Source organism: Pogona vitticeps, chromosome 2, assembly GCF_051106095.1.
Source record: "Pogona vitticeps strain Pit_001003342236 chromosome 2, PviZW2.1, whole genome shotgun sequence".
NCBI classification, from domain to species: Eukaryota; Metazoa; Chordata; class Lepidosauria; order Squamata; family Agamidae; genus Pogona; species Pogona vitticeps.
In genome coordinates this window covers 90112132-90136167 of record NC_135784.1, presented here as the reverse complement: position 1 = coordinate 90136167, position 24036 = coordinate 90112132, and the positions used below count along the sequence as shown (strand labels likewise).

General features: G+C 41.1%; 2 protein-coding genes across 30 annotated transcripts in view; both read left to right on the top strand.

The window, feature by feature from the left end:
* The window catches only part of SGCD (sarcoglycan delta), a 631892-nt gene that overhangs the window by 250134 nt on the left and 357722 nt on the right, over positions 1-24036 (top strand). For 26 of the 29 annotated variants that reach the window (XM_078385606.1, XM_072990004.2, XM_078385604.1 and 23 more), the window contains one exon: positions 11196-11319. The exons of 1 other annotated variant lie outside the window; for it this stretch is intronic. In XM_078385606.1, the coding sequence (XP_078241732.1) occupies positions 11233-11319 (87 nt within the window). In that variant the 5' untranslated portion in view covers positions 11196-11232. Of the gene's footprint in view, positions 1-11195; positions 11325-24036 lie in introns of all 29 variants that reach the window. 2 more of the 29 variants (XM_078385607.1, XM_072990017.2) reach the window with 1 other exon arrangement.
* The window catches only part of LOC144586791 (uncharacterized), a 168235-nt gene that overhangs the window by 48344 nt on the left and 95855 nt on the right, over positions 1-24036 (top strand). The window lies entirely within an intron of this gene.

The window sequence follows — 24036 nt, the reverse complement described above, 5'->3', positions numbered from 1 at the left end:
GGAGAGAGGGATAAGTGTGGAGATGGTGCAACAGAAGGCCTGGAGCCCAACAAATCTTCATCACCCGACAGCACACTTGGGCCCAAAGAGTCTCTCTGGGGTGAAGGCAAAATAACAGCCAACGCTCCAGAGGACTCCCGGGCCACCTTTCTCCTCTTCTTCGGCATCAAGGCCGAGTGTTGCTTCAACATCAAAGCCGAGGCAGTTGACTTCAAGCCTGAAGACGACACCTTCACAGATTTCTTAGCTTGCTTTGGCGAAGAGCCTGCAACTGAAGAGGTCTCCACTGCGGCTCCATGGCCGAACTTCTAGAAGGGCAGAGAGACTTCTCCCACAAATATGAATGCAACCATTGGAGTCATTGCTTCAATGCCGGTTTGGCAAAACTTTTACAAACCGAACAAAGACCCGGCTGGTGTTCTTTCCCCAAACAAAATAAGCACTGGAAATGCCCATCCGACAACAGAAACTTATTCAGGCAGGAGGAGCAACGCTTAAAAGGGCCTGACAAGCCCATAAACACAGAACAAAAAATACACAGAAACAAGCCAGTTATATGCTTTTTGCTAAACTCACAAGTCCAAAGGGATAGTCAAACAGTCCAAAATCGTCAACTATACCGGGAGGTTCAAGATAAGGGAAAGGAGAAAAAACACTACACGAAAAGATGCTGCTACAACGGCGGCAGAAATGGAACTGAGGCACTCGGGACTGGGACGGAGTTATAGGCAGCATGGGGGAGGTCCCAGCACCATGTGCCTAAGCTCTAGAAGATTCTGAGATTGCTCTGCGCAGGTGCAGATTAACCCATTAGTGTGAATTCACAGATGACCACTCAAAGAACCAGAATGACAGGTAACCTCTTTTTATTAATGATCCCCAGTATAAAATATGCCTTCTTTACAGCAGTCACATGCTTTCATCAAGATATCCATCACACCAGGTTCTCTTTCCTGGTCAGTCACCCCTAGCTCATATACAATTTGCATGTGCAGTGGTGTGCTTCATGAGAATGCTGGCAATAGAACCTGGTCCCATGTTGAGACTCTAGTGGATAACAAGTGGATAAATGTTGACTTCTAGATGTTAATGAACTGAATCAACAAGCATTTCTTATCATTGGCTGTGTTGGTGAATACTGCTAGGAGTTGCAGCCCAGTAGCATCAGAAGGTACACTCCTTGCCCATCTCTCCACTAATCCTTGATCCTAGGAATTTATCAGGGAACTCCTGAAACTTAGGGCTGATTAGAATATGGCCTCTTTCTGGTTTTCTTTTCTCCTTCTAGAACATAAACAGCTTTTAAAGATCTGAATGTTAACCAAGTGATTTATTTATTTTTAAAAAAACCCTTCAAGATAAGGTGTAAATAATCTAATCTGGATGTTTGCTTTTGATTACAAAACTAAGCACTGGTTACATCATTCTGTTTGTTGAAATGTCAATGTGATTCAGGACCCTTCAGAGACAAGAGTATTAACCCTCATGCAGTCCTCCTGAGTCATCACATTTTGCTACAGAATCCACACAGGACTAGACCTATAGTGTAAGAATCCTACAGTTTGTTACTTGAACATTTGTAAACATTTCAGCTCAGCCACATATCTTTCCCCTGACCGAAACAAAAAACAAGAACAGGAGGGACAGAAAAATGTCCAAACAAATCTGTTGCGGTTTTTTTTTTTTTGTCCCTTTTTTTCTCCCTAAGCCAAGCTCTCATATTGGGACACAAAATATCTCATACTATTTGGGAAAGGATGATGGAGCACAGCAAATGTAAAATAATCTGGTTGTCAATAGGTTATCCCATTTTATTAAAAATGAAATTTCTATCCACTTTTATTTTATTTTCTGATTGTGTTATATTTTTATTTCACACTACTTGCTACAGATACAGAACACACTTGGCTCTACACACTCAAATGGTCCCTTGGTCATGAGGCAATTTATAGCAGACAATACACTGGAATCTTTATTCAGTTTAGAAAATAGTCCACAACTCACAGAGTGCAGTATGGTTATTTTTTGAATACCATCTGAATGCAGTTACCATCTACTTAAAATGATCTACTTTAAGGCAGATTACTTTCTTTCTAATGGCACTAAATATGTAGGCACCCTTCAGTCTCGAGAGACTATTGTAATGTGCTCTGTATGGAGGACCTGGAAGAGCATCTAGTGTGGCTGAGAAGGCCAATTCAAGAGTGACAATCCCTTCCACATGGAAGACAAATACAATCTGTTCCCTGTCCAGCTCCCTGATTTTGCTGCTTTCATGAGTGCCTCTTTGCCTCGGCCTCCTGGACAAGGGTCTCTTCAAATAAGGAAAGGCCATGATGCAATGCCTGCCTCCAGGCTGAATGCTCAGATGTCAGGGTTTCCCATCTGTTGAGGTCCATTCCTAAGGCCTTCAGATCCCGCTTGCAGATATCCTTGTATCGCAGCTGTGATCTCCCTCTGGGGCACTTTCCCTGCATAATTCTCCATACAAGAGATCTTTTGAAATCTGACCATCATGACATGCCCAAGCCAACGTAGACATCGCTGTTTCAGTAATGTATACATGCTAAAAATTCCAGCTCGTTCTAGGACTACTCCATTTGGAACTTTGTCCTGCCAGGTGATACCAAAAATGCATATGGAATGTGATGAGCTTCCTCTTCTGCTGTGCACTAAGGCTCCAGGACTCACTGCAGTACAGGAGTGTGCTCAGGACATAGGCTCTATAGACCTGGATCTTGGTATATGCCATCAGCTTCTTATTAAGCCATACTTTCTTTGTGATTCTAGAGAACATGGTAGCTGCTTTGCCTATGCATTTTTCCAGCTTGACTTCTAGAGAAAGTGTCAGAGATGGTTGAGCCAAGGTACACGAAACACGAAATCATGAACAATCTCCAGTTCTTGTGTAGAGATGGTAATAGAGGGAGGTGAGTCCATGCCCTGGCCCATGACTTATGTTTTCTTCAGGCTGATTGTTAATCCATTGTCTTGGCAGGCCTTACTAAAATGGTTCATACATTGTTGGAGCTCTTCAGCAGAATGGGCAGCAATAGCTGCATTGTTGGCGAAGAGGAAGTCTGCATGCATTTCAGCTGAACGTTGATCTTCGGTCTTAATCTAGAGAGATTAAAGAGCTTTCCATCTGATCTAGTCCGGAGATAGACACCCTCTGCTTCAGTTCCAAAGGCGTGCTTCAGCATGACAGCAAAAAAGATCTCAAACATGGTTGGCATGAGGACACAGCCCTGATTCACTCCACTCCAGATATCAAAGGGATCTGATGTTGAGCCATCAAAAAGTACAGTGCCCTTCATCTCCTCATGAAAAGACCTGATGATGTTAAGGAGTCGAGGTGGACATCCAATCTTGGGAAGTATTTTAAAAAGGCTGTCCCTGCTAACCAAATCAAAAGCCTCTGATAGATCTATGAAGGCCACAAAGAGTGGCTGTCATTGTTCCCTACATTTTTCCTGCAACTGTCTGAGGGAAAATACCATGTCAGTGGTGGATCTACTAGCTTGAAATCCACACTGTGATTCTGGATAGACTCTGTCTGCAAGTACCTGGAGCATCTGCAGCACAACACCGGCAAGCAGCTTCCCTACAATGCCACAGTAGTCATTGCAGTTGCCCCTTTCACCTTTGTTCTTGTACAATGTGACAATATTTGCATCCTTCCTGTCCTGAGGTACTCCATCTTCCCTCCAGCAAAGACAGAAGATTTCATACAGCACTAAATAATCCTTTTGTAATTAACATGATAATTTATTTCATGAAGTTATCATCTTATTGCCCTTCTCCAGTTGCACCATATTTTAACAAATTAACTGCCAATTTTCCTAGAGTTTTCAGATTACAGTAATTTTGCTTTGAAAATGACGCATTTCCCCAGAGTTTAATACTGCATATTGCATTGACAGCATAGCCACCTACAAAAAAGTAAAAGCTAAAGATTAGAATGATGAAATTAGCAATGCTTTTGATGCTTCCATAGCTTACTTAATGTTTATGATTATGTAAATAAAAACACTAATTCCATCATCCAGAAGCATCAGTGTTTGATAGGATCTTGTTACCAGTTCTCAAAAGATATGACAATAATGTAATACATTTCTCCTGCACTTGTCTTCTAAGAACTAGACACTTTATGAAATGCGTGTTCTCCTTTTGCAAAATGGTTGTGGTGTGGGACCAAAATGCAATTGGAAGGTTAACACATGTCTGTTCTATATTTATCCACAGCTTAGAATGTGGTTCCACTGTCAATGAGAACCACTGTTGAATTGGGTTTAGCATAATTAAAAATGATTTAAATAAGGTGATTAAATGATGTATAAGGAAGCACAGAATTGTTTGCCCAGAACTGTGGTTTTTGGACACAAAGTATGGTATTTCACTGTGCCTGCAGAGGTTAGTTTATTATAGCATGCACGTAAAATCTATTTATTTATAAGCATTTTGGCACTGTGAATGCCTCTGTTGGTGTAAACTGCCTTGGGATGGCTGCCTCCCATAGCCGCTCCCACTCCAGCAGGGGAGACGCGGCTGGGCTGGAAAGAGGAGATGCAGAGAAAGAATGGTTTGGTGCTGTGGGAGCCAACAGCCATTGCCACCCACAGCAGAGGACCAGCACGTAGTGACTCTCGCCACCAGAGCCACTGGGAAAGGCACTGCAACCAGCAAAGCACAGTTCTTTAAAACAAACAAACAAACAACACCCCCAGAAAAAACACAGCTGAGCAGTTGCCTCAGTGCACAGAGATTCTAAGACCATGTGACTTTAGATTGCATTTTATAACACCATGATATATCCCAAGGTTATCAACGTAATCAGGCATATAGAAGGAACATATGGCTTATAATTCATGACTTGCAGCTGGTTACTTTTGGTGTTAATGATTGCCATGTAACATTACTTTTTCAGTGGAAGAACATGGGTTTCCCACATTACTTACTCCTGTTTCCTTCCTTCTTTCCTAATTTTCTTCTTTTTTGAAACCACCATTTTACGAAAATATAAACCATACAATCAACACATGGCTTTTATGTGTGTGTTTAGTCGTTTAGTCGTGTCCGACTCTTCGTGACCCCATGGACCAGAGCACGCCAGGCCCTCCTGTCTTCTACTGCCTCCCGGAGTTGTGTCAGGTTCATGTTGGTTGCTTCGCAGACACTGTCCAGCCATCTCATCCTCGGTCGTCCCCTTCTCCTCTTGCCATCACACCTTCCTAACATCAAGGTTTTTTCCAAGGACTCTTTTCTTCTCATGAGATGGCCAAAGTACTGGAGCCTCAGCTTCAGGATCTGTCCTTCAAGTGAGCATTCAGGGTTGATTTCCTTTAGAACTGATAGGTTTGTTCTCCTTGCAGTCCAGGGGATTCTCAAGAGTCTCCTCCAGCACCACAATTCAAAGGCATCAATTCTTCGGCGGTCTGCTTTCTTTATGGTCCAGCTCTCACTTCCATACATCACGACAGGAAAAACCATAGCTTTGACTATTCGGACTTTTGTTGGCAAGGTGATGTCTCTGCTTTTCAAGATGCTGTCAAGATTTGTCATCGCTTTCCTCCCAAGAAGAAGGCGCCTTTTAATTTCAGGGCTGCTGTCTCCATCTGCACTGATCATGGAGCCCAGGAAGATAAAATTTGACACTGCCTCCATATCTTCTCCTTCTATTTCCCAGGAGGTGATGGGACCAGTGGCCATGATCTTAGTTTTTTTGATGTTGAGTTTCAGACCGTTTTTTGCACTCTCCTCTTTCACCCTCATTACAAGGTTCTTTAATTCCTCCTCACTTTCTGCCATCAGAGTGGTATCATCTGCATATCGGAGGTTGTTGATATTTCTTCCGGCAATCTTAATTCCGGCTTGGGTTTCTTCCAGTCCAGCCTTCCGCATGATGTATTCTGCATATAAGTTAAATAAGCTGGGGGACAATATACAGCCTTGCCGTACTCCTTTCCCAATTTTGAACCACTCAGTTGTTCCATGACCAGTTCTAACTGTTGCTTCCTGTCCCACATATAGGTTTCTCAGGAGACAGATAAAGTGGTCAGGCACTCCCATTTCTTTAAGAACTTGCCATAGTTTGCTGTGGTCCACACAGTCAAAGGCTTTCGCATAGTCGATGAAGCAGAAGTAGATATTTTTCTGGAACTCTCTGGCTTTCTCCATAATCCAGCGCAAATTAGCAATTTGGTCTCGAGTTCCTCTGCCTCTTCGGAATCCAGCTTGTACTTCTGGGAGTTCTCGGTCCACATACTGCTGAAGCCTACCTTGCAGGATTTTGAGCATAACCTTGCTAGCGTGCGAAATGAGTGCAATTGTACGGCTTTTATAGTAGGATGCAAATGCTCCCTTGAGTCCACATGGTGTATTTCAGGGACACTCTAGAGCTATAGCCATGGAGTATTTTAGTGCTAAGGCTGTAGAGAATACTGCTGGGGATTAAATCATTAATGCTTCTGGGAGTATTCCTGGAAATTTGTTAAAGAACCTACTTGCCACATGGCTTTGTATTGTAGTTTTTAAAATGAAAAGATGGAATAAAGTCCATGTTTAGTAGGGTGCAGAGTCTCACTGGATTCTAAAGGGAATAATATTTTTTGGGGGCGGGGCTTTCGAAATGTTTATGAGAGAAAAGAACAGTAACACGCAAAAGTAATAGAAGCTTATGATGCAATGAATTCTATCCAGCAGGGAAGGTGGGTGCAATGACAAGTAATTTTCTGTAATAATATTCCATGCTCTCCCTGATTGTCATTCAATTCATGTTAAGTTACAATTTCCCATTGCACCAGATGCATCATCATTAATCAGTACTTTTGTTTCGTACCATTATATCCCCTCAGAAAATGTTATGAGGCATTCTAGTTTTCCTGGCTGAAGCCAGTTCCTCTAAGAAGTCATGGGATCTTGGAAAATGTTGTCTTTTCTTTTGGTTTTATAAAGAACATTGCTGGCTGACTATCTAAATATCCATAAATGCATATTCTGTGGGATTAAGACAAGTAAAGAAAGGATATAACAACCTGCAAGCACTTCAAGGGCAGAAGAAGAAGACTTTTTAAAAACCTCACAGAGACACAAACTGAATTTATGCGAAGATCCTAAAAGGTTGCAGTGTCTTCAGAATTATGTCAATAAATTATGGAAATAAGATTAGAAAATGGGTGGGTCTTTAAAACCAAGTACAGAGTTAAAAAACAAGGGGGAGCAGTAGTTTCACAAGTTAAAAGCAAGGCATTAGTGAATGTAGAAGGGAAACAGAAAGTTGAAACAGGTCCTGCAGAGCACCCACAAAACATTGCAGTAGCCAAAGAGGATGCAACTATAGGGCAGAGCGAGATCCAGCAGGATGGAGGAGCGGGGGGCTGATCCCTGCAATGCTGCACCTTGGAAAAGCAACATCTACTTCTGAGATTAAAATTAACCTGTTTCATTTAAAGGCATGAACTATGCTCACAATGCTGCAAACAACCAATACAAAATTGAATGTTTTTTTTTTATAAAGGAGATTGTGACTTATTTGACACACACTGTCTATCCTGCAGGTATTGATTCTTGGTTACCTGAGTGATCAGCATGAAAGCAGTACATTTATTTCTTATTGGGAGTGGGAATGTGGTTGCAGGTGTGTTCAGGATTCCACAAAGCAAGTCATATTTCTCATGTTACACTTTCTTCACTGTAATAATTACTGGTGCTTTTGCACAAGGAAATGGTAATGAATATATATATTAATTTGAAAAAGAAACAACAACAACACAGACACACACATTTATTCATGACTTAAAAGGGCTAAATATCTTAATTTACAATTTTGATGCTCACCCATCATGCAAGTATTGAGTCTTATGAAATGGTAACACAGCGAGTCAGTCCCCACTATCCTCATTCCCAACAATCCCAACAATCTTGTTGCCTCCAAGACTTGGAACGGTGTCCAACTCTAGCCTCCCCATCAGCCACACCTTTTAATAATTAGCATAGGCATCCTTCAGTCTCGAGAGACTATGGTAACATGCTCTGAGTGTCCTCTCCGGAGCATGAAGCCTGGGTAAAATAATATGGAGGATAGGCTGTTACCCAAGCAGCAAATCCCCCCCTGTCCACATCACTGAAATGGTCCAATGGAAAGGCAAGAGCCAATACAACTGGTTCCAGCAATGTCGCAGGAGTTGGCAAAACGACACATGCTGCCTTCAGGACTCCAGCTCCGGATTTTGCCTTGAGGTTAACTCCTGAAGCCTTTTCCATAAGTGGATATAGCCACAAGGCAGTGGAGGTTTGAAATCGGAGTTTTCCTTCTCCTAGGTGGGCTGCCTTCCATGGCTGACGAGCCCCACCTACACGGCCTTTTAACAATATGCTGAGGAAAACTGGATTGCTACCACCATCCTTCCAAAACCAGTAGATCTGTGGCAGGGACGGCCAATGTGTGCTCTGATCTATCTATTAAAACTAAATGCTCATTTAGGAAGAACAACACGTAAACAAAGTTGCTCGAGGGTGTTCACTTTATTGTTGGTAGCCCTGCTGGTGGTGGCCTGTGCTTTTCGAAAAGAAAAACCTAAGAGCTCAAAGAAGGTCCCTTCCAACATTCCAGGGTGAAACGAGGGAAATAATTGTTTCTCAACCGCAAATAAGAATTTTTAAAAAGTGGGGTAGACTTCCGTAGCTTCAGTTGGCACTTAACCTCTTTTTACTGTGCAAGGATAAGTTTGTCCTTATGGTGCCTACAGAGCCCCCCCCCCCCCCGGGCAGGAAAAATAGGATTTGGGATGAGTGGTAGTAGTATAAATCCAATATGATATGTGCCCTATGAATAAAACAAATAAAATTTAAAAATATATAAATGTACTTTTCTCAAGTACAGGTTTAGGGGTTGAGGGGCATGGGAAGTCTCCAAGAGGGAGAAGAGCTTGTGGTGCCTCCATCCATTGTGCTGATTCGATCCATTTCTATGGGTGCAATGACAGTGTTCGATATAACCAGATAGCAAGCCATTGGTCACATCTTATTTTGGGCTACCTGCACATTGCAGATGCTGTGACAAAGTATTTCCCAACGTTCCTCCACCAACTAGAATTATGGATAAAACTGCTGTATTTAAAAACCCAGCCCCCGCAAGTCAAGATCAGAAAAGTGTGGCAGGCTCTCACTTTTTTTCCAATTATGCCATTCTCCCATTTCACTCTACATCCATTCCACCCTAATATTAACCTTGATTGTATGAAGTTACACAATCCTTAAGTAGTTTAGCATTTCAAGCAGGTGTTCAGTTTGCATATCAAAGATTAATTTCTATGTCTTACAGAACAATTCAATCTACAAATTACACCTGCTGAGAAGGATAAGATCTCTCTGTACTGTTGAAAGGAAATAATAATGCCAACATAGTGGTATTCTTGTGCAGATTATTATTCCAAGTGCAAACCATTTATTTACAGACTTCTGTTCAGACAATGAGAGTCATAGCTGGAGTATAGCAGTGAAAACATGAAAGTTGGGAATACAGTGGTCCCTTGCAAGATGAATTTAATTCATTCCGCGAGAAGCGCTGTCTTGCGAAAAAATTGTCTTGGGAAAAGCGGTTTCCCATAGAAATGCATTGCAATGCATTCCTATGGGAACCTCGCAAGACAAATGAAATTTTTTCATCTTGAGAGGTATCTGTCTCGACAAAAAAACCCTCTTGCAAAGCATGGCCATAGAAGAAGCCATCTTGCGAGGCACCACTGTATATGTTCTTCAGGGGTTGATAACAGATCGGCATGGTGTTATGCTTGCAAGAAAGGAGTGAGTACAAATATTCCCATATAACTCATTCCTATCCTCCCCATATCCACAAGGATTCCAATTAACTTGAGATGCAGTCACAGCAAACAGCAAGGGTTTAGACCAGGGGTCTCCAAACTTTTCAGTATGAGGGCCACAAGAGAAAAATCTGGGGAAGGGTGGGAGCTTTGTTGTTTCCCTACAGTTTATAGGCCAAGAGAGCCAGAGTGCATGCATTAGGGTAGGGGATGACGAGGGGACCTATCCTGTTGCCAGGCTCTGTTAAGGAAGGCCAAAAGGTGGGGTCAGGGTGGGGAAGGTCCTAGAGTCCAGACTGGTCTGGATAAAAAGGCAAGGAGGGCCAGATGTGGCCTGCAGGCCATAGTTTGGAGACTCCTGGTCTAGACCAATGGTTCCCAACCTTGGGTCCACATATGTTCTTGGACTAAAACTCCCAGAAGTCTTCAACACTACCTGTGCTGGCCAGGATTTTGGGATTTTGTGATGGATGGGCATTTTGTTAAATGAGAACATAGTGCACAAACAACAGTCAGGGAGAGTCAATGAAATCAACAGCAGGTTAATAATACCTGATTTCTCAGAACCCTTAAAGGTACACTGCCTCAATACTTGAAACAGAGACACTTAATCAAGAACATTAGTTCTGTTGCTGTAACTGGTGGTTTAAGACAGCCCACAAAACTCAGCATGAAAGAAAGAAGAGACAATGCATCAAAGCAGGATTGCACCTCATTCTTTCCTATAAGATTACTCAGTCCAGAATTATATCAAGATTGCTTTCCACCATCCTTAAAATTATAATAAACCAGCAAAATGATCTGCTCATACCCTCCCTCCCTGGATGTATACAGTTCTCACTTCTTCCACAGAGTAAATATGTACTCTCCAAAAATGGATCCCTGTAGCCAGCTACTCCTAAATTGCCTTTATGTTTGCTTTATTTGGAAGCCACCTTTCTCCTAGTTGCACTGATGAAGGCAATGAGAAGGACAGCAACTTCCACTGACAGACATTAAACAGTGCTTTACATATCACTGTCCAAACACTCGTGACTCATTTTCCCCCCTGCACAAAAAGTCAAAGAACTCAGAAAAAAACAAATGGTAACTGCAGACTGTGTTATGTTGCACTACACTGAAATAGTGAGTATTGTCTTGCTGATAACAATAACATTCTTTCCTCCCAAAGAAAAAGCCTTTAATACACATATCTCCAAAGGGAAGCAGGCTGAGTGGGGAGCTAAGCTGCAAAATTGAGGAACACACAGGTAATAGTATCCCACCTTACGCGAGAACCTGAAATGAAATGAATGAATAGCTCAGAAGAACTATCTGCTGTGGCTGCTGTCTGACACTTATTGCAGTCCCCATGTCTTTCTTGTCTCTCTGCAGGCATCAAGGCTGCCATTCAACATGCACAGAGGCCAGGATGCCCAGTCTCAGTGCCATGCAGACCGCAGAGAGAGCCTACAGCTACAGCAGCAGCAGTGACCAGTGGGAATCCAGCTGTTCCTTTGTGAGGTTGCCTTTCTTGTTTGTTTTGTTTTGGTTTTTGCTCTAGTAAAGCTTCTGCTCCTGTCTAGAATATATGATGCACAACGTAGTAAAAGGGATGGTATTAGCCAATATGAAGGTGAAGAAAGATGGGGAGAGAGAGCACCTCCTTATTGAACCTTTGTCTGCAGTGTAGGTCTTAAAGAACCTACAGAAGGGCCCTGTCCTCTCTGTAGACGTCAGGATTCAGTGCACAACTGATCCTGTTTAGTAAAAACCGTTTCGGCGGTGTCCCTGTTAATAGCCATGGAAGTTCTCCCATTCCCAGTGAAGCGCTTGTTACACACCTCTACATTATCCTGTCTTCTTGTGACTCAGTACGGGCATCTTCTTTCTGTCTGAGAGGAGTAGAGGTGAATGCAGAGGAACCAACAGATCAATGTTCTCCCCTAACTTTCCAGTCATTTCACTGTAATTACAACTGATGTGGCAATAAATCCAGTGCTCAGGCTGCTAGGGAGTAGCAGATGAAATGCTGGGATAAAAATCAAAGTGTGATAGGAGAATAAGCCTAATGCTGATAGCATTTACATTACCACTAAATATTGACTAATACCTATAGCTTAAGGGCATCACTGGGAAACAATACTGTCACTGATGGATGCCAATAGAATTGCCAGGCATATTGTGGGAGTGGCTGTTGTTATCTCTGCATTAGTATTGATTTGCTTTAGAAAGTTTAAAGATGTGCAGCCCGTGTGCTGTCAATATGCTTGTTGAAATCATGTTGCCTACAGGAAAGTTTTGGGGCAGTTGCCCCTCCTCATATAAACCAGAATCCACAGATTACCAGTTTTCAATTTTTAAAAAAGTGGTAAATCTCTAGACCTTGTAGAATTCAACACTATTCTTTCATTTTATTTTGTGTGACTGCTATTAAAGGAATACCTTAATAAAGAAATGAAAGTTCAGTGTTTTCAGCCAGTATTTAAATGTATAGCAGTAACTGACACACTGTCCAGAGAAGGAGCTTTCTGGTTCATGTGAGAGATATTGTCTGGAAAATAATAATCCTTGTTTTAAGCCTTGGGAAAGGGTGTCTCTAGGTGTTTAACAAAGCTGTGGTGGGTTGCTTGTGTGTCTTCTCAAAATAATAAAAATAGTAGCCCATTGGAATTTATGATCCAATAACTTAGAATTTTCACAAGCATTTCCCTGTGTTCTTGGATTTATAAACTTGGATTTTGAAAACTGCCTTGCCAGCTTGTGCTGCCAAGCTTGATCATGGCCATATAACAGGAGGTGGGTTTGCCTCTATACAGGAAGTTTTTAGTTTCACTGGAAGGTTTTTGCCTCACTCGGGAAGAATCAGGATGAATTAAAAATGATTTCCTCAGTTCCAAATGACTTCTGAATCATACCAGCTTTAGAGTGAAGTGTTTTGTTTTTAATGAGGCACACACTCGGCATACTCTCTTCTACCAAGTAGTGCATATAGAACAACAAGATACTTCATTACTTTTCCAATCTTGCTCAACGCTTCTTTTTTCCTCCCCACACCTTTTGGTCATGTTTGAATACAGGCTTTGAAAATAATAACAACCTGCAGGAACAAAAGATAAAATACAGCAAGAAATTACTTGTTTTTTTTTTTTTTTTGGTTTTTTTTACTAAGTATCCTGTTCACTTCCGACTGATTATTATAATAATTCTTCTAAAGTGTTGAAGATTCTGAAGAGCTGTTTTTGCTAGCTGGTTGCTACCCAGGTGGGGCGTCATCTGAATGAAAAGGCCGATACAATCCCCATGGAGTTTCAATATTCATATTAGAGGTGTGCACTAGCACAAAAATTTGGATTCAGAATTCAGATTTGGAAATTGAAATGAGACCCTTTCAGATTTGGAATTTTTAAAATTTAGAGTTTATGGATATTTGGAACTCCATTACAGTCAATATGAATACTGTACTAAACAGTCACATATTAAACACAAATGTGCAGAACATGTGCAAAAGACTTTCCTGTGTTTTCTCTTACCTTCCCAGGGATTGTGCCCAGCGAAAAGAGTGCACACCAACAGCCAGCCATGCCTAGCTATTAGGAAGTGACTGTAATGGGCATTTTGACCGAACCCTGAACTTTGGGGATGCCAGCAGGAAATGCCAGCAGCACTGAGGAAGCAGAGGACAGGTCACAGTAGGAAGTGGGAAGATGCCCTGGTCAGCCTGGCAGGCAAATCAGAGCAGCAAATAGCTTGCGGTGGGTTGGAACTCTGCCAGCACCATGGGGCACAGCACCGTTGAGTGACCACAATCTTGGAGTGGCAGCTGGAAGACTGAAGGGGGCAGAAGGAGGGGACAACAGAGTAAAGCATAGCATACCTAGTACTGTGTTCAGAGTGCACAATTCTATCTTAGTTGAAGGAATCTTCAGAAAAGCCCAGCAATGGCAGGTGGACCAGAAGGAAAATAAGTTTTTCCATAGATCCAGGTCCCAGGTGTAAATGGTGTGGACTGACAATGTCCCCTGCCTGAGAGAACACTCTCTCACTGGACACATTTGTTGCTGGGTAGCAGTTCCACTGCCACCTTGGCCAAACCTCCCCAAACAGACTCCTTCTCAGCCCAGTAAGACAAAGGATGGATCTCTTTTGGGTTGCAGGACTTCTGCATGTACACCTCTCCCTTTCTTGGTCTTTCTTGAGGACAGATCCATGCCATGCTTATCAAGACAGTGTCCAAGAAAGCTTGTCCTGTTGTTGCAGGGCTGAGTGGCCTGGACTCTAGATATAACTGCTGATACTGGTGTTTGGTGTGTTACGAACACTGCTAGGTTCTTCTTGCTCTTTGTGACTACTGAGTCACACAGAGACATTCTTCGCTAGCTGTTGCTGCATGTAATGGAAAGTTGGCTAGCATTGCCCCTCCTCTCACGTCTGCTTAATATTCATTGCCTGCTGTTTAATTCAAGGACCTAAGAGCGTTTGCAAGAAGGTACTCCTCCTTCATCCGCAAGGAGGCAAACCTGTAGTGGAGCGGGTCCTTTAGCTTGCTGGCCAGGGCTGCCACACTAGGTCAGGAAAAATGCTATTCTCTCTCTGTGGGATCCCCTGTCTACCTAGACTGCCCCCCGTTATGCCCTCCATCACCTGGTTAAGGATGCTTGTCCTCCCACTAAGAAACACTCTCAGAGTTTCAGAGGACAAATGCCACTTGACCTGTAATGTCCCACTCTTCTCTGCTCAGAGAAGCAACCACACTAATGGAAGCCTCAAGTGCTAAATCATTGTGTGCCCTTTGCTGCTCCACCACTCTTTCAAGCAGGTAAAAAGTGGAGTTCAATTTATTTGCCGCATCCTTGATTAGGTGGTGCAGTGGCAATCGCAATTTTTCTTGTCTCTGCTGCAGTAGCTCACTGCCTTGAACACTGTGGTAAAAATGCCCTGCCACCTTTCCGGCCTACTTCATTATATTAGCTATGCATGTGGCTTCCATACCTTGCAAAGCACCCTGAACTACTAGGTTGAGCAAAGAGTGCATGCCTAACACCATACCTGTTTCATCTTCCCAGCTTGCAGTGTTGCCACCATGCTTGCCCCTTTGTCTGTGAAAAACAGGCCTTGCCTTTCTGTAGCTAGACTTTATTGATGCAACATGTTCCTCAGTGCCTCTTGAGGGCTGTGTGACTACTCTCCATCACAGCCTTCATCCTGCCCTTGTGTCTCGCCACATGTCTGATGTCTCCCCTTCCCCTCAGTATCCTATGAGGGAGAGACAGGCATGATTTGCACCCTGGCTGTTCCAGATGTCACTTGTAAAATGTGCCACCTGTGCCCTGGCCTACTGCTGCAGTGCCAGTTGCCTGATACCTCAACATAAATCTGGTACCATCCTGTAGCTAAGGGCCATTTGGGGTGGCAGTTGGTTATGGGGTGCCAGTTCTTCCACAAATCTTTGGAAACCAGTGTTCTCCGGAAACAATGGCTGCTCATCCATGGCTACTAAATGCCATAGGCAACAAGTAATCCTTCAGAACACGGCCAAATAGCCCGAAAAACCCACAACAACCAATCTTGGTGTGTTTAAGTTTTCAGAAGACCTTTTCCTGCTCTTCTCCAAGCTCCTCCAGAGTATACTGAAACTTATCCTTGAGATGTGGGTCCAGCATTTCCTGCCTTCCACCTCCCACTAGTTGCCCATTTACCTCTGCAACCACAGTGCTGCTTTGCATAGGCTAAATTTGCTGGGTATGGAGGCTGGGAGTGAAACTTTCCTTGAATATGGTGGAACTGCATGGGATGGATATGGAAGCCAGTGTCTGGTGTTCTTCATTAATTACTTTCCCAACTGCAAAAGCAGCAGTACTGCTGCCACCAAGCTGACTATGATGTCATCCTTGTTGCACATTGGTACACTGACATTTTTTTTGAGGGGGGGGGAGTGCCTTCTTCAGTGGGTTCTGTTCAATTCACAGTAGTGAAACTGAGAACCAGTGGCAGGGCTGACCCAACAGTTAGGCAGAATGATGTGGGTACTGCAGGCAAAAGATTTCGGGTTTCATGAAAGAGTAAGAAATTGCTAGTAATGTAATGTAGGAATTTTGCAGTTACCGTACATTGCCAGGTTTAGAAACAGATGCATATAGGATTTCCTACTTCATACACAGAAATAACCTAGCTGCCATTGAATAATATGTACAATATGTTAATTTGGGTGATGCAGGAGACCCATTTGCTATTGCAGTATCTCAGGCATCAAAAAGGAAATACATAAGGCTTAATCAGTTCACGTTATCAGACTCATGCTGAGATGGTCATGGGTGGCTGGTGTCGGTAAAACAGTTACAAGCTATATCCTTGCTGAAGCAATTAAAACACCCCGTCATTCTTCAATATATACTGAATTCTTTGTGGCTCTTCTAAGCACACAATGTCACTGTGCCCGCTGGTTTTAGGATTATGTTCAGAGGCACAACTTATCAAGAACAGAATATGAAATATACTTATTGGATAAAGTATTGTACCTCAAGGCCAATAGTAGATAGTAGCTGCTTGATCTCTGAATGCAATAATATTTTTCATATGTTAATCTGCATTTCCTCCTTAAGGCTCTGTAAAGGAGAATGACATGGTCATGTAATCATTCTCTTCTCATTATGTGATGAATTCTTGTTGATCTTGGTTTATAGTTCTCATCTTGCCTTATGTAAATACATGTAAATGGAGAAGATGGATTGTGTCTACTTTCCTTATGCTAGATCCTTTCTATGCATGTAGCATACCTTGTGAAAGAACCTAGGCATTGAACATTTTGTATATAGGTTCTCAATGTGGAATCGAAGATTTTGCTTTTTCAAGTCAAAACCATGTTTGTATAATTGACATAAGAAAATAGTGGAAATTCCTTGTGGTTATATGCCCCCCAAAATATTTTCTAGAAATTGGAAGGTAGAATCACAGAGTAAGGAAGAAAGGAATTACAGTATTCCTTTTCTTTCTTTTGTTTGTTTAAATGTTTGTTTTTTAATGTTCGCCTTCAATTCAGCATTTTCAGGCAGGGTGAATTCCAATAATGCAGTAAAATTTTTATAGCAGTAAAAGTCAATGTAAAAATACACTGGCAAAGGAGTCTTTAATAGGGTGGGTTGAACCTCTTACTCACTTTTAATGTGTCTGTTTTTAATGTGGTTTACACTGTTCTATTGTAGTGGGCATTTTAATATTATTATAGTTAGAATCTTGTTAGGATTCAACGGAGGAACTGCATAACTCTGTGACTAGTTGTGACCAGGGCATGTGTTGGATGTGCATCAGTTGTGTGACCATGCATGGACTGAAGTCTATGCCAGGCCATGAAGTCTTCTAGCTTAAGCCTTTCTCCCAGGTGAACCACAGTTAGGTGTAATTAGGTGTCTATCTCTTTGCTGGTGCTCTCAGAATGGAGAATTCTGGAATGTGTGGTCCAAAAAAAAGGGGAGGCGGCACATCCCTAATTACAATTTAAGTTGTATTTTTCTTTATTACTATACTTTAGATATATCTGTTTAAAGCATTTTGTAAGTAACCTTGCACCCCTGCATTGGGAAATACAAACAAAAAAGATTTTATGGAAATGGGAAAAACCTGAGAAAGCGAAAAAAAAAGAACTTTGCCTAGTTCTAAAATGACTGATATTAGAGACGGGCACCAGGTGAGCCTCTTGGGGTGGAGAGTTCCATAATCAGGGGCAACACAGTCAAGAAATTTCTTTCCCTGTAGCCACCCACTTGACCTAAAATGATGGTGACATCGGGAGATCTTCCATGGAACAAGTATGAGCAGGTTGATGTTGCAGAAGATATGCCTTCAAGTTTTCAGGTCTTCAGCAATTTGAATTATTCTCAGGAATGAATCACAGTTTCATGGAGTCCTGAAAGTGCAGGTGAGATTGCTTCACAGCACTGAGTCCCAGCTAATACTCTAATGACTATGTTTTCAACAAACGGCATGCTCCAAACAGTGCTTGAAAGCAACTAGGCTACAAAGTCAAAGAAAGCCGAAAATTCATTTGTCTCTCTTGTATTTATGTTAGTATCATTGTTTGTATTGCCATAGTAGTTTTAATCAGGTGAAGTACAGATGTGTTGAATAGTGCACGTGACACACTGGCCTGTTTCACAGAGACCATCAGAGGCATAGAGTTCCCCTGCTATGTGAAGAGCTAAATCATGATTCCTATCAACCTCAAAGCATATGTGTTACCTTGGTTCAAATTTAACATCAGTAATGGACCCACAAACAGGAATCAACTTCTTTATGCTCTTTTAAGGCATGTGCCAATTTTTTTTTAATGTCGCCTCTGTGTAGAAATTTGACATGGCCTGTGTGTAAAGCCTGGGGCAGAGGTAGAAAATCAATTTTTTAAAATGATGTTTATTCCCATCTCCCTCCATATTATTTCAACAGTAACTCAGAGAGTGGTGATTTAGGATTTAAAGTAAAGTGGGAATAAATGTGGTGTTTTGTTTTGCATTGACCAAGCAAAGACAAGGAGTGGAAATATCTAGAAATTCAAAGGGAGGTTCCTGTTTGAAAACAGATTTGTAAAGCAAAAATGGCATGGCATATAAAATATAGTCTAATGAATGCAGCAATCAGTTGAGAAAATGTATCCAAGATGTAGTGTGATTGAAGCCAGGAAATTTTACTCACTAAAAAAACTTTTAAGATAAGTAATGTCCATCAGAATATATCTTAAGCCCAATAAGCTTCTTAACAGAGGAGAGTAAAACAAAGTGATGGGGACAGGGTAGTATGGGATCTAAAAGAACTCAAGGATTTGTGGGAAGCAAATGCTAGCCTCTAAATGTCTTCTGGACTGATTTATGCCTTGGTGTTTTATGAGCATGCAAACATGTTTAAAATGGAGTGGTGTTCATTCTCATTATTGTACAATCCTTCGAGCAGGGCATTAGGTAAATCTATGCTAAACAAGAAGATAGCTGTGGGTCTATGAATGTAATTGATGGAGGTTGGCTATCCCAGATGAGAACCTATTTGCTCTGACCATGTTTTACAACAGCTCTCTTCCCATTTAGCTAACTTGAACATTTTCTAAAGTGCTGAAGAGTTGAAAGCTGCCATTTTATCATTACTTATGCTCAACATTAGGGGGAAAGAGAATAGTTGGAGTTAGGTGTTTTACATGACTAACAGCCTTTATCTTGACTCACTCAGACTTCTATTAAGTGTGCAGCCATATAGAAAATGTAAGAGATACAGACTGCAAACATAAACCCACATACTTATAAGTCAGTTCTGCTGATGTTAGTGAAATTAACTCTGAGGTAAAACTTGTTAAGATTAAAGCAATTGAGATATTCTAAAGATAACTGTTGAAGGTAAAAAGGCAGACCTGAACAGAGTATTCAGTATTAATGCAAGATACCAGGAACATAAACCCAGTTATTCTCATTTTCGGTACATCATAATTTGAATCTCAAATAGTTTTAGAGTCTCGGAAAGCTTTCGGCTACTAGCTTGGCTTCAGTTGCCTGCTAGTTTCTAGGACAGAGATAACCTGGTAACTTCCTTTGTAGATTACTGCAGTATATTTTGTGTGGGGCAGGTCTTGATGATCACATGGAAGCTATATTTAATGTTCAGTGTAGTAGCTAGATGGCTGTTGAAATCATTGCATGCATAGATAAATCATTACAAAAGGAACCACACAGTCTAAGTTGAACATTTTGGTGATGTTGTTTGATGTCCAAAATGGCTTGCAATTTTTATATTGAGGTACGATTTATATTGTATACACCTGTATTTTATTAAGATGTGGAAAAAGAATGTTCCCCTGTACTTCAGCATCAGGAAGTATATATTACATGGAGAAATGAAAAAAGGCTTTTTTGGGGGGGGGGCAGCAGAATGCCTTGGTTGTGGAATGTTCCCTTCTTGGAGGGATCTTTGGCACAAACCTTTGGTCACTATTAGAGATGGGTTCAGACCAGGAAAATGGCAGTTTGTGATGGTTTGTGGTTTATCACTGTTCACGAACTACGAACTACACACTTTTCAACAAAATGCATCATTTCATGGATTGTGCTATTTGGAACTTCTGGGGGGGGCAGAGTGGTCCCTGCATGACTCACAGTGAGCCTTCACCTAACCTCTCCGCATTTGATTAAAATTGGATATGGAATGCATGAATTATAGCCCCCCAAATCAGGTTTCCCCACCCAGGAAAGGATTCTTTAACACCTAGCAAATGCCTTGCCATTGATGATTTCAGAGTGGATTGTGTCATTTTTTTCTAGTTTTATAATTGGAGACTGTTGGGTTTTTAAAAAATTAATAGATAATGGCTGAAATTCTGTTGGCAGTGGTGATTTTTTTAATGTTAACATCTTCCTAGCTTCCCCTCCTGAGGTCTCCAAAGACTTTCCTAGGATGTAGGGGATCTCTAAGGAGCTTTGGAACCTGGGAGAGGGAGTTGGAAAATTTTAATTAGCAATAAATGATATCCTTAGTCTTATGTGCACAAATTTGCACTAACAGAATTTCGGCCTTTAAATGCAGTGAACAGACATATAAAACAGTATAATGGACTGTTCCAGAACTAATCACAATGCACTGTTCCATTTAAACCACAAGTTATCTGTTGAAAACTCTCTTTGGGAATGAGGTGAAACTTTTAATTTAACATATTAATAGCACTTTTTTTATACACTGTTGCCTGTTATATAGTGGCAATAGTGTCCATGGCACTTTACATATCTACATAGACATAAATGGCAAATTCCTTCCATTTGAAGCTTCCAATGTGAAATTTGACTGTAAGGCCGTGGCGTCCAAGCCTCAGAGCACCCGAAGGCAAACACTCTCCTCTTTTCACTGCTGCCACCAGGTGATCTCTATATCACCATTACTTCAGAAAGATTCAGGTCCACACTTCAACTTCTTTTAAATAAAACTTGGTTTATTGATTACAGAGATTGATTCATAAATATCTTCAGTAGCTAATCATACCTCAGAATTTCCCAAACTGCACACTCTATTACTTTCTCTGACTTTTTTCTACTGCCTGACTCTTACATTTCTCTACTGACTCAATCAAATCTCTTGACTCTCTGACTCCACCTCTTATAGCATCTCTCTTGGCACCACCTCTCTGTAATATTAATATGCAAGAATCATTCCATTACATAACATATATGAACCATTACATAATATAACATGAACCATAGACCTAATAAATAGAGAACGCTACAAAGGGATATGATGGAGGCATGAGGATGGAAGAGTGGCTAATGGAGAGAGTGCATTGGTGGGAAGGGATGAATGTAAGCATAATGCAGTTACATGCAAAAAGATCAGTCCCTGCATGCACACTAGGTACGCAAACATATTTATGGCCATAACTGAACTGAGTATTTACACTGTCATAACTGCAATTTGGTAACCTAGAGCAATGAATCGTTGCTAATAGATATGTTTCTGATTGGATTTCTAGTAGCACAGCAGTTACATGACACAGTGCATGAGTTGCCATGTGACTATGAATTTGAAGGGGGGGTCATTAGTTAGCCACCCTGAGTTGTGCCATTACATTTCTGCATGTGTAAATATTCAGTTGGGTTCTGGCCAACAATTGTAATACCAGTGGTCGTTGATGGTCTTTTAACTGTCATCACTTGAATAGAATATTTTCCCCATCTTGAACTATATTACTATTGTTGTTTTTTATTTTATTATTTTGTTTTTATTTTATCTATTATTGTTAGCCACCCAGAGTAGACTTCGGTCTAGATGGTCGGGGTATATATTTAATAAATAAATAAATAAAGTTGCCATTAGATAGCTATTTCTGTATAGTGTAGATATTTTTCATGTATGACAGCATTCAAAATGTTGGCTGTATCTATCAATTTAACTTGGTTTCTGGCTTATAGCAGTGTTTCTCTTTTTAAAAAGTTGTGACCCCCTTTTATAATAGCCTAGTACACTGCGACCCCAAGCTATATTTGCATAAAAAGGCTTTTTTAATAGGGAAAACTGTTGTAAGACAGACATTCCTGGAAGAGACAATAATGCTAGGAAAGAGGAAGACAGAACTTGAGATGGATTGACTCAATAGAGAAACGGCCTTTATTTTACAAGACTGCAGCTGGGTTTTTGACTATAGGAATGAGATTTTTGAGTGGTGGGGGGAAAATGCATCTGCTGGATTGCTCAGTGGCTTGGCATCTGTCTGCAGAGCCAGAGGTTGGAAGATCAGTTCCCCATTGTGCCTCCTTGACAGGAGCTGGACTCAATAATCTATAGGGTACTCTGCAGTTCTAAGGTTATTATTAATATTAATTCATGGGGCTCCCCAAAAGTAGCAGCAATTTGATAGCACATAACACCACCACAAAATATCTATTGCCTGATGTGGGGTTCTTTCTCTTCCACTTGGCTGAGCTTGCAATTTGGGTTGCTTCCCCCCCCCCAGGTTGTCTCAGCTTCTCCTCCAGCCCAGCTGGGACAGACTTACCAACATAATTCCCAGGCACAATGGCGGATTAGGTCCCCAGATCCTGGAAGGGAGAGGTAGTCCTAAGTCAGGAGGAACCCTACTTTTCTCCAGAGGAAGAAAAAAGAGAGAAAGGAAGGTGCTTTTCTTGACTGTATACCCCATGCTGCCCCTGGCTTCTTTTTCCCTAGGAATCCAGATCAGTGCTTTTAACCCTCACTGAGAAAGCAAAGCAACTAGTAATCCCTTAGCTTCATCATAGGCATACAGATAGAAACACCTGGCAAAAACCTGCCGCCACCCCCAAAACACTTTGTGGCTCCCTTAGGGGTTGTGATTCCCAAGTTGGGAACTGGTGGCTAAGAGTGAAATTTTCTTGGATGAGACTAGATGTTGCAGGATGTGTAACATATTTAACTGACAGCAGATCTCCAGGGTCTCAGTCAGAGATTTTTCCAGTGACTTTCCATGTGATTCTTTAGAACTTTGGGATTGAACTTGGTGCTGAAGACTATACAGACATTATACAGCAGACAGTGGCTACAACTGAAGTAATGCCTGTCAGTTTCCTTGGGGGAAAACCTGAATGTCTCCTATAAGGCTCTTGATCAACAAGCTCCTTATAGATGACTTATAGATATGTGTTCTTTACACATCTGACAAGGAATTTATTTATGGCCTCAGAAGATACTGTACTTTGTTATATTTATTTTAAATCTTCATTCCTGGATACCTGGTAATAGTTTTGTCACAAAAGTTCAAAAATGAATCCTTTTCTTCCTTAAAAAGGTTTGTTTAGCAAGCAAGTAACTAAAACCCAAAAGGATAAAATATACAGTACTTTGAATACATGTAAAAAAATTACATGAGTATATACTTTCAAAATCACAGCCTTGTATTACACATTTCTCTACTTCATATGTGTAACTAATTTTTGTTTTGTGTTAGAAAATAAATTCTAGTTCTATTAAAATAAGAGCTTCCATTTAGACATATAAGTGAAGCTCAGTGATTCAAAAATACAAAGAAAACAAGGTCTCTATGGTAAAAGACTATTTTCTTAGATAACTCTAATTCGGTCACTTAAAAACAAACTATTGCAATACAAATTGTTATCAAAACAATTCAATCAAAGCATAAGCAAGAACATTTGTGAATGAGTCACATTGTATTATATATTTTTCATCCAACATTGTCCCATCAGAGATGTCTCCCCTGTTTGTAAAAACCAGGTGGCAATGTGTTTTTGGAGATGTCCTTCTAAACATGATGGAAATCTCTATTTTTATACACTCATTTCTTAAACGAAACATTTATGATGCCAAATTTTGGCTTTCCTGTGGGTAAGCGATGCTGTTTTGTCCAGATAGCTGTTCATTGAATCACCTACCTGCCAAGATATCTCACAGCCAGGAAATAGCCTTCCCCCTTGGAGTAACTTTTTTAATACCATATTTGGGCAGTGTAATACATTTTGACACAATTCCGGGAGGCAGTGAAAGATAGGAGGGCCTGGCGTGCTCTGGTCCATGGGGTCATGAAGAGTTGGAAACGACTAAATGACTAAACGAATACATTTTGAATGTCAACTTACTGCATTATATATGTTCTATATTTCCCAGCCAAACACCATATTTAATTTTTCCTGCTATAGAATTTCCCCCAAACCTATTATTGACATGCCTGTCAAAGAACACCTACATTGGGGAAAGATTATAAGTTATCTATAGTCTGGAGGCAGTGACA